The sequence below is a fragment of the Malaya genurostris genome, chromosome 1 (assembly GCF_030247185.1).
Source record: "Malaya genurostris strain Urasoe2022 chromosome 1, Malgen_1.1, whole genome shotgun sequence".
NCBI classification, from domain to species: domain Eukaryota; kingdom Metazoa; phylum Arthropoda; class Insecta; order Diptera; family Culicidae; genus Malaya; species Malaya genurostris.
Window position 1 is genome coordinate 24,309,491 of NC_080570.1, and position 10,927 is coordinate 24,320,417.

Here is a 10,927-nt window from a genome sequence, read left to right on the forward strand (position 1 = left end):
GCCACTTCTCACCGAAATTCCCGAATACGATAAATATTGATTGAATTTTCATTAAAATAGCCCTGGTCCGCAATCAGTTGGTCGTTTAGCAAACGGTTGTACCCAAGGATGCATTTTATTTTACGATTAGTCGGCCACATGGGCCATCACGGACAGACGTGAACCGTGTCCCGGTTGGCCCTGCGCCAAATAGTGCGGACGAGCCTCGCGGTTATCCGAAAGAACAACTATATAGTCCTACCTTTGGGTTCGATGTGCCTGTGCTCCCCCCCGAAAATTGAAATCAATTAAATTCCTACTCTGCTACGCGGCAATGCATCGTAAATTCTAGAACCGGGTTCATAAGTTTTTTTTTCTCTCTCTCCCGTTTCGCTATCTTTCTGTAGGGTTCTGATGAGGTCAACCGGGAGCAGTTTGCCGACTTGTGGCGCGAGTATTTCTCGACCGACGATCCAACGGCGCCCGGCAACTTCATTTTCGGTAAAACAGAATTTTAACGTAGCGGAGCGAACGACCGATTTCTAGCTCTTAGCAATACCCTCGAACAACGTTCCGAGTTCCGGTGGATTTGGAACCCCTCTAGCGGCAGCAATAGCGGCGGCGATAGTGCACCCGAACAAAAGAAGACACTTATCGGTAGAACAGACCGAACCTGGCGCAAGAGGGCATTTTTCAATTTAGTCAAATTTAGTAGCGGCGGCCTTCGGGTTGCGTTGTTTTTTCTCTAGCGTTGAGTTCCCAATTCAAAACACATCAACAATTTATACGAACGGTCGGGAGCATTTCGGACCTTGACGACGCAGACGGAGATAGATTTGGTAGTTTCGGTGTCCGGTGCAATAAATTGTAAGCGTTTTCAAATACATCAATCATTTTGATTGTGATGCGGTTCCGGCAGATGTCACTGCGTGGAGTCGAACGGTTAAATCGGTTTACCGTCAGGCAGATTCTTTTCCGTTTCGCGTCATGAATAAAGAAAATCACTTCGAGGCAACTGTTGGTAGACCTCGAGCGAATGGATTAACAGTTCTGAAGTTAAACGAATAAAAAAAGATATTCTCCGTTTTTTTTGTTGCCATTCAAAGCGTTTGTGGAGGGGAAGCGAACCGGTCCCGTGACGTGATTATAATAAATTGTGAAGCACAGAAATATGATAAATCATAGTCAACGAGAATAGGTTCCAGCTTTTCTAGGTGACGTGGCCTATCTTCGGTTTTTGCTTGCAGCAAAGCTACTTGAAAAAAGAAGCCAAAGATGCTTTTTCTAGGTTAGGACATTTTTTTTTTCGGTGAGAGCCTTGTAGTTTTTGCAACCTATGCAGCTCTATCTTCTCACTTAGTTCCAATCCGGTACGTGCCTGAGATTCTCCTGTGTTTGAACGGCTATTTTGTTATCAGCTGTCATTTTTCGGTTGGCTGATTATAGTAGGCTTGAAAAATGTTTTTATAATGTGCATGTCCATACTACCGGAGGCGGTCATCAATTCACAGTGGGTTTTAATAGTGTTATTAAAGTGAGAAATTATTTGATAATGCTTTATTTTCACGATTCAAATCATCGGGCATTTAAGGTTTCACTTACAATCTTAGGAAAACAGACATGGTTAAAAAAACGCAATAAGCAGTTTTTGCTTGGTAAATCTTCAAGAAAAATATTAGAATTTTTGAACTAAATAAACTGACATTTCATTAGGAGAAAACAGTTTTTGAGTTTTTCAATGATGGCTGCTTTTTTATAAAAGTAAATTTCCCTTTGAACGAAGCCTATCTCGTTTGCATCATCCATTTTTTCTGACTGAAGTGTAACGAAATGGCATAGGTTATCGGAATTTTCCATCAGCGCCTGTGCAGCTACACAGAAAACGAAAAGTATATATTTATTGACTACTTTTTACTCAATTTGGAATTATTTTGAATCGTTATTTCAGGAGAGCTAAGAAAAATAGAGTATTAATTTTAACGGCAGACGTAAGAGAAAACCTTTCTCTATTGTTTTCTGTTAGGACTTACTCTCAGCGAGTACTGAGTCTTTGGAGATTCCTCTGCAAAGTGAATGTTGATAGGTGGTTTATTGGCCGTTAGCACAAAAAAGAGATAAATATGGCAAGAATTGCCGAACAAGGTTGACTGTGTACACACTAAACTTCGTTTGGTGGTTTTTAGTGTATATACACTAACTGAGTTCGGTAAATTTCGCATTTTTTAGAAGCTTTGAACAGCCGAATTACCGAACACTTTCATACTACCGATATAACAGCACAAATCAACATTTGTTGACAGTCGTACTTTAAGGAACTGCTGTAATGAAAACATTATTTTTATTGAGAAAACCACCTACCGAGATTTGCACAACTGAGATCGGTAATCCAATTTAAGTGTGTAGACAGGCAATCGGAATGATCGAACCCTAAAAAATCCACCTAGTGTTTTAGCGATGCATTTCTAATCAGTGTTTTGAGATGTAATTCCCATTTCGAAGGTTTTCATCCCAACTTGCGGTGCTTGCGAAACTGGAAATCGAGGACCGACAAAACTGAAGTAGGTTTGCTTCGCCACCAACAGGCAATATTTGAAATATTTTGGGATAAGCTTGAACGTTTCGTTAATGTTTTGCATCCCCAATTAAGTTATGATTTGACATTTTCAACACTCAGTACACACTTAAATTGGAAAACCGATCTCAGCTGTTCGAACCTCGGTAGCTGAGTTTTTCAGCAAAAATAACGTTTCATCACAGCGGTATCTTAAGGTTTTGCTGTAAACAAATGTTTGTTTGTGCTGATATATTAAAAGAAACTGAGAATGTTTGGTAGTTCGGCTGTTCAAAATTCGTTAAAAGGTTCGGAAGAAGTTACCGTACGATGTTTAGTGTGTACCCTTTAATTCCACAACCAGAAGTCACACAGTTAAATCCAATTCTCTAGCTCGGTAAAGAAGAATGCCGAGACAGATCGACAACACACAATTTTTCCGATTTCTCAGTAATAAATATTACGATTTCCGTGATCCGTTCAGTAGATTTAGTTATTTTTCGGCAAAAAGAGCATCTTTTTGCCGAGATTTGACAAAATCTTATACTAAACTCATCAGGGATTTACAATTATCCCGAAATCACCAAATGCTTTGACCAAAATTTTGAAATATGTATTAGTTTTTGCCGAAATTCGGCAAGGCAACTGTGATTTATGGTTCATATTTTCGCTACTCACTACGCAGTTATTTTCTGACGAAGAAGTGAGAATCTACGATTTATCCAGTAAGTATAATAACTACAAATTATTATTGATTATTTAAAGAATGCACGTTCCAGATCCTGCTTTCTTTGTCGGAATTCTTTGTTTGCTTTTAGTTGCTGGAGGATCAGTAATTTACAATTTTCACTTCGTTACTTTTGCCGAACATTCAGTAAAGGTTATGCCGAACAGACAGTAAACTTTTGCTGACAAATTTGGTAATAACTGACGTTTGTCAAATTTGATATTTCCGATACTTTGCAATTGTATCTTTTGCCGAGATGATTACCGAGTACTCGTCGGTTCAAATCTCGGTAATGATTTCGCCGATATTCAGCGAAAAAAAGTGCGCAGATCCAATTCAAACTGAATGACAATTTTGAAGATTTGGTTCCTTTTTGTTGTCATCTCTAAATATTTGACATTTATCACCCTGTATTTTCCGAACCAGAAGTCGAAGTCCGAGTAGAATTGAATGACTGTCAATGGGATCTTGCGTAAATTGACTTAGCATTTTTCTAAAACAAAATCGAGGTGAGTTCCGATGTGTTTTGGATCCTCCTTCAAAGTTTTTTAGTCCGGTTCTTGCAATAACCGTTGTTTTTAAACGATTCTTACATTGCAAAATCCGTGTCCGGTTCTTGCTCTCAAAGTTATCATCCGATTCTTGCATTCATAAATACTTGAACGGGTTTCCCAAGCTAAGTTGTATTTATCCAATTTCTGCTTTCAGCCGTTCAAATGATCACTCAGTGAAATTGATTTTTTTAAACATTTTTCACCCAATAATTTCGGAACCGAAAGCCGGATCCGGATAAAATTCAATAGCAGACTATGGTACCATAAGATATTTCCTTTTGAATCTAAAATTTATGAAAATCCTTTCAGTCCCCTTCAAGAGAAGTTAGTGTACCGTTTTCATTTTTTTTTGTTTTGGATGTATCATTCTGTAAGTCTGGAACCGGCAGTAGGATCCGGATAAAATTTAGTATCAGCCTTTCGCGGGAATCTTATGGGGGTTTTGGCCTCATGCTAGATCTAACCCAGTTTTGACCCTAACCACTGTCGAGTGTAACCATTTGACAGCAGTTACCCAATAAACTCGTCTGGAATTTGATTAGAAATCCAGTAGGATTTCCGAATGGATTCTGAATCAGATGCCACAACCGATTCCGATCAGTTCGGTTAACTGGGGAAGGTCGGAAATGGATTAGAATATCATAACATATCAAAGATTTTTTTTACATTTAAATAAAATTACAGATGTCTACAGATTTTCATGATTATTTCGAAAAACTGACAAAATTTGAAGTGAATACGTTTCACTTTACTATGGGGCGCCTTTTCAAAATGAAAGAGTGATAAGTTTTTGATCGTGAATATCTCCTGTTTTATTCAACGTATCAACATGATTTTTTCCACGTCATCGGCGATACGATCACTAATTTATGATAGAATTTTCAGTAGTATGAGATAATCGCAAATAACTTGATGCTGCATTCATTCCAGCCTGCGTAGCTGTCTCGTTCAATTTAGACCGGAATTCAGGTCCTGTATCTAATTCTAGAGTTCAGTTCTGAAATTCGGTTTCAAAACCCAACACCAGACGTTTTTTTTTAATTTCCAGAATCCAGATCTAAAAATCATTCCTTTGTCCGGAATCTAGGGCCAGAATCGAATTTCAGAACTGTGGAACTTGAACCGAATTTAAGGTTTTGATTCTAAGCCTGGATTTTGGACAGAGATCAGGATCTTGCTTCTAGACCTGGACTCTGGAACTGAAATTCTGGGAATGAAATTAAGGTTCAGACCAGAATACAGTTCCAAAATCCCTTTTCAGAATTCAGACTTATAATTCACGTTCAGTATTCGGAAACTGAGTTCCGAGCCTGAGATTCTGGAACTACATTCAGCATCATTTTTATATCCAGAACTCAGTTCTAAAATGCATTCCAGAAACCAGTTTTGAATCCAGCTAGAGCTAGAGCTAGAACTGAGTTTCGAAGCTGAATTTTGGATCCAAATTTGAAAACTGAGTCCTGTACCGGACTTAAACATAGAATTCAGTTCCGAACCAGAATCCTAGGCTCGAATTAGTGTTTCACAACGATCTAGATTCAGGTTTCTGTTCTAGCACTCAGTTTCAGTTCCCAGAGTTCAGTTCCAGAATCTAGTATCAAAATTTAGTTTCAGATTTCTAGAATTATAGGTGAAGAATTCAGATTCATTAACATCAAAGAAATTGAACCATTCATTTTATTCGTATTCAGAGATTTTCATGTAGTTAGTGCGTCATAATTGGTGAAATTTTGTTTCATGTTGCGAAACAGATTTTTACATCCACAGCTCTGTTCGTTGTTTGACGATTCAACGTAACTCTTCTGCGATTGTAGCGCTGCCCAAGTGGCAAGCATGGAACTAAGTAATGGGTGAAATGTCAGTGTGAAATTCACTAGGAAACAGAGATGCCAGATGAGCAGATTTGTCTACCAATTTGTAAAATTTGTGATAGTGCTGCTGACATGTTTGTCACATGCAATTTTTTACAGATGTCCGAGTTTTGTTTTGTTTATGTTCTGCAGATTTTCGAAGTTTTTTTTACAGATAATTAATAAATGTGAAAGACTTTGGAACTGACTGGAGCGTTTTTTTTTGCTCACTAAATCTACAAACAGGAGTTGTTTCTGTGGAGTTTTTTGCATTTTTCAGACTTAAAAAAATTACATAAAACCAGCGGTTTGTGTGTATTTTTATTGTACATTTGATGAATTTTATTGGATAAATCGTTGCATAAAGTATTGGATTCGAAGGAAAATGAGGTTGAAAGGTGCTTCCGAGCACAATATCTAAAATTGCATTCACAATTTCAAAAAATATTGATGACAACTTCCCATCGTTTGCGATTTTTCTTTATTCAGACCCGGATCCGCTTCGAACGAATAAACCATTTTTAGTTGGATATGATTTTTCCAGGAACTGGAAAGTTAGTGCATAAGATCGATAATAATTATTAGCCTTGCCTAAATCTATAGTTCACTTACAATATGGAACAAACCATTCTGAAATCGATTCGAAATGACAGACTGATTTCGAACAAAATTTTATTAAAAGAACATAAAAAGATTGAGTTTGAATCAGAAACTAGGTGAAAAGTCTAAGCCTTTTAGGACTAGTTCGGGACTGTTGTGAAATCAACGAAACATTCCACTAAGCGAACTTACCAAATCTTCTCTGCGTGTGTCAAACGCGGGATGCTCCCCGAATAACCCTTCAAATATCATCCTTTTACAAAGAACTAAGCTGGTGTCATTTGAAAACTTTTGAATATTATCCTAGATAAGAACAGAATGATAGTACTCGATAGCTAATACTATTACATATATGATATAAACAAACAAACAAACAAACAGAAAAAAATCTCTATATCAGATGATGTTGAAATGTCAAAGAAAAGTCTATAGCATATAAACAACCAATGTTCTCTAACTAAGCAAACAACTCTGTGTGGAAGGAAACTTTACAAAATAGCGTACGATAGCACGAGACGTCCATTGCTCTAATACACGTCAATTTTGAGGTTAGGAAGTAGAAGAATAATTACTGCATATCTTTGATTTGGACGCAACTGGCTACCAAAGTTAGCAGACCGGGACGATGAACGAGTAACCGTTTTCAATTTCTATCCTAATCCAAATAAAAGTTAACTTGTTTCTTGTGTTGAAATTGTATTCATTCTAATAGAGCCTGTTCGCTTCCGAGCATTAATTTTTTGCCGAGGGGTTACATTTTCACCAACATAATTGAATGCGTTTCTTTAGCAAAAAATAGCCGAATTTTTCATTCACTTACTAAACTAAATCGACAATTCCTGTTGTTGTTAAACTGCATTTTTTAGATTCTCGTTTTGAAAGCATTCCTGAAGCGTCCAGCGCACAAATGCTATTTTCACTTCCATAGAGTTCTTGGTAGGTCTAAGATCGGATCCAATATGGTGCCAATCGTATCGGTAGCAGTAAGCACTTGGCAAAAGTCGATTTTGATGACGCGAAAATTTTGATAACATTGATACGTAGCAGTAGATTCGTGTATTTAAAAAAACAACAAAACTAAACAAATTATTACAAACCGATGGTCAATTCATCATAGATGTTTATGTGTTCGAGTGTGAAGCGAAAATGGCTAAATATTACCTTCAAAACATGATCTTCAACTGTAGTCAATTGCTCTGTGATTCTATTGAGGACTTGCGAAAACCAATCGCCCATATCAATAAAACTGTGAGTGTTCCTCTCTCCTTCTTCCTACTGTGTCCGTCTCCGGCACTCTTTTGCAAAAAATATCACTAAATTCCCTTGTCTTTTATCAATATCGAGAACTGATTGACCTTCGATACCATTAGAATTATGTGGCTAAAACCGTACCATAGTCGTTTGACCAGTTGTTGTTAAACAAAAAGATAGAGATAAATGCTAAGAAGCTAAATTGAGAATTTTGAAATAAAAGCTCCAACGTACACTCTGGTTAAATGTGGAATAAAGGAATTAATAAAACAATACGGTCATTGTTCGATTTGAAGCTACCGAGCGATAATTTTGAAGCATACGAACGATTTGATTGATGAAAACTTTGAAATGTAAAACATAGGATCTATATTAATGTTGAATGTTGATTGAAATAAAGTCTAACATAAACCTACCTCTTTGTTGTGACTTCTGGTTTGATGACAATTCCCGTAACCGCCACGGAAATGACGTAATTTATTCAAACAGGTAAGAAAATCTACCAAATACTAAACTTAACGAAATGTCAGATTATTATTTAACAAAATTATTATTTAACTTCACCAACGACCTAAGTTCGACCTAAATATGATCCAAGTAGGTTGAATTTTACAACAGAATATCAAATTAGATACTGATTGATTTGGCAACACAGTCAAACTCCACACCAAATTAGAGTGCCTATGTAAGCAGAGTTGTCATTTTTTTTTTAAATCGGTCAAAACTCAAACATTTATGTGCATTTGTCTGGGTTTAGGGAATTTTTGCCGGGCTTCATTTTCAGTGAGCCAATGAATAGAAAAAATGGTCTCCCAACCTAGAGTAATATACATGCCAAAACCGTAAAGATCTAGCTAGATCTGACAAAATCTAGGAAAATTTGAAAAATTTGGAAAATCTGGCAAAATATCTGGTTAGTTTGAGTGTCTGGCGAAACGAGAAAAATCTGGCATTTACCAGACAAATCTGGCAACTTGGCAACGCTGCTTGAAGTCGAAAATTTTGGTTCTTTGGTTTTAGTCTAAGACAAAACCTGACAACTGGCTTCTTAAGGACTATTCACACATTTCAGTTCCGTGACGGTTCAGTGAAAGTGCCTTCAGTGCGCCGTCAGTGTTCTTTTTTATCGGTACCCTTCCGTTCCGTTTCCGTGCTGTTTCCGTTCCGGCACAGCCAATGCAATGACATACCGACTTCAGTGAAAATGAAAAATATCGGTGACGACGAATTTGAGTTTGCCGGACGGACGCGACACTGACGGCGAGCTGCACTGAAACGGCACTGTGCCGGAAAGGTGTGAATGCGCGCATAGAAAACGAATGAAATAATATCAGTATCCGTGCACGGTGTCGTGCCGGCACTGAACCGGACCGGATATGTGTGAATAGTCCTTTATTCTTCCTTCCGAATCATCCTTCTCGTCATTTTCGCCCTATAGAATAAATACCAACGTATCGGCTACAGTGTAGCCATATTTACAGATTTTTTTAATAACTATGCTAGAAAAAAAATATTATATTTAAATTTTTAGACTTTAGGTTTTTGATTTGAAATAAACATAAAACATGTTTTAATGAATGCATTTCTTTATTATATATTAATGCTTAAAAACAATTAATTGAGCTTTGATGACAAAACACGAAATATCTCATGTTGAACGAAAAATCGAATCTATTGTTGACGTATTACCGGATCTTTTGGAAACCGGAAAAAAGTCAGGTTTGGATAGAAATGCTTAATGCGACCACAGTGTGGAACACAACAGTTCATTCTTCTCGTAAAACTAAACACACATTCGAGTTTACACTAATTTAACAAATCTTTTTTGGTTACACTTTAATTCACTAAAAAGAAAAACGGCTTGATGCCTATTTTAATGACACAGTCCTGTCACTAAAAACATTTATTACCAATGAAATTGAAAAAAAGTGATGCATTCTCCGAAAATTTTCATTTTCATTGGTGAGCTAAAATTATACATTTCAATAAATTTGTTTTCTGATTTTCTTTATACTTGGCATCATTGCTCGCGTACCCTGCAAATTGGGTTTGAAGAAATTAACTTTTGACACCAGTGTAGTTTGATTGTATGGTATGAACGTAGCTTAACATATTGTTGACAACAACGCCACCAAAACAAAATGCGTCGGTTTCAGGAACCAGCTTCCGTAGCAGGGAGGTGGATGCTGGTAGCAAAATGAATGTTCGGACAGTGTTTCTTAACAAACAGTAAGTAAGTAGACATGTGAAATCGTCAAAGAAGGTGTTAGAGGAAAGTCAGAATCATTTCACCAAAAGTCCCGTTTCATGGAAGCCTTTTCGCCGAATACACAATTCTTAGGCTGCGAATCATTTCGCGAAAGATGTTAACTTTTGTTTAAAATTTAATATTCTGATACTGAGGGCTTTTTTTGGGGGCACGCAGAAGGGGCATCTCAAGAAAATTTCGAAAATATCATCGTGATTTATTTAGGCACTTTTAGGTTGATTATACTTATCAATTAGTAAATGAATTTGGTCATCTTTTTTATTTTATTTTTATTTTTTTTTCTCTAATTCATCCGACAACAAAAGGTCTTAATGAATATAATGTAGGGTAACAGAGGTATTTTGGCCACTTCATATATTTTGGCCCACCTAACAAACTTTATCGATTTTATCGGATTTAATTGATGTGAAGTAACCCATGTTACATAAATTTGAAGGTAAACACATTAAATTACCTATTGCGGAAGGGCTTTTCAAAGATATTACAACATTTGGTGGATATTTATTCAAAGTGGGCCAAAATAAAATCAATCCTAAAGTGGGCCAAAATACCTCTGTTACCCTAGTCAAGTTATAAAATAGTGGAACGTAACACTTTCTGCGCAAATTTATGTGTAGGTTCGCCGAAATCGAAGAGATGTTCAACAGTCCCAAATGTTCTGATGCATGCTGTTATCGGTTCATAGAATCCAAACGTCGTTCGGTGAAATCTCGGTTGAAGTAAACCAGTAGAACGTAGCGATCGTTGTGAAGCACGGAAATCAAGACTCGATAAAAGCTTCGAAGAGTCAATATCGCCGTTTACTATTTTCGCAACAATAATTGCTTGCTGAATTTTTCTGCGCCGTTCCAGTGTGTCCAAACCAATCAGACGGCAGCGATCGGGATACGGTGGAAGATCTAGCGGATTTTGCCAGGGTAGATTCCTTAGAGCGAATCGAACAAATCTTTTCTGCACACGTTCAATTCGTAAACTCCAAGCTAGTTGATACGGACTCCAAACTATGCTAGCATTTTCAAGTATAGGCCGAACTAGCGAGCAGTATAATGCCTTCAAACAATGTGGATCCATAAAATCACGTGCGATCTTAGCAATAAATCCTAATTGTCGAGTCGCTTTTGTAATTAATGTGGAACTATGTAAATT

General features: G+C 37.1%; 1 protein-coding gene across 1 annotated transcript in view; it reads left to right on the plus strand.

Moving 5' to 3' along the window:
• Positions 1 to 7,927, plus strand: part of LOC131435158 (calexcitin-1-like) — a 126,193-nt gene extending 118,266 nt beyond the window's left edge. The window contains exon 7 of the mRNA XM_058602754.1: positions 387 to 7,927. Within this exon, the coding sequence (XP_058458737.1) occupies positions 387 to 497 (111 nt within the window). The 3' untranslated portion in view covers positions 498 to 7,927. The remainder of the gene's footprint in view (positions 1 to 386) is intronic.
• The last annotated feature ends 3,000 nt before the right edge of the window (positions 7,928 to 10,927 follow it).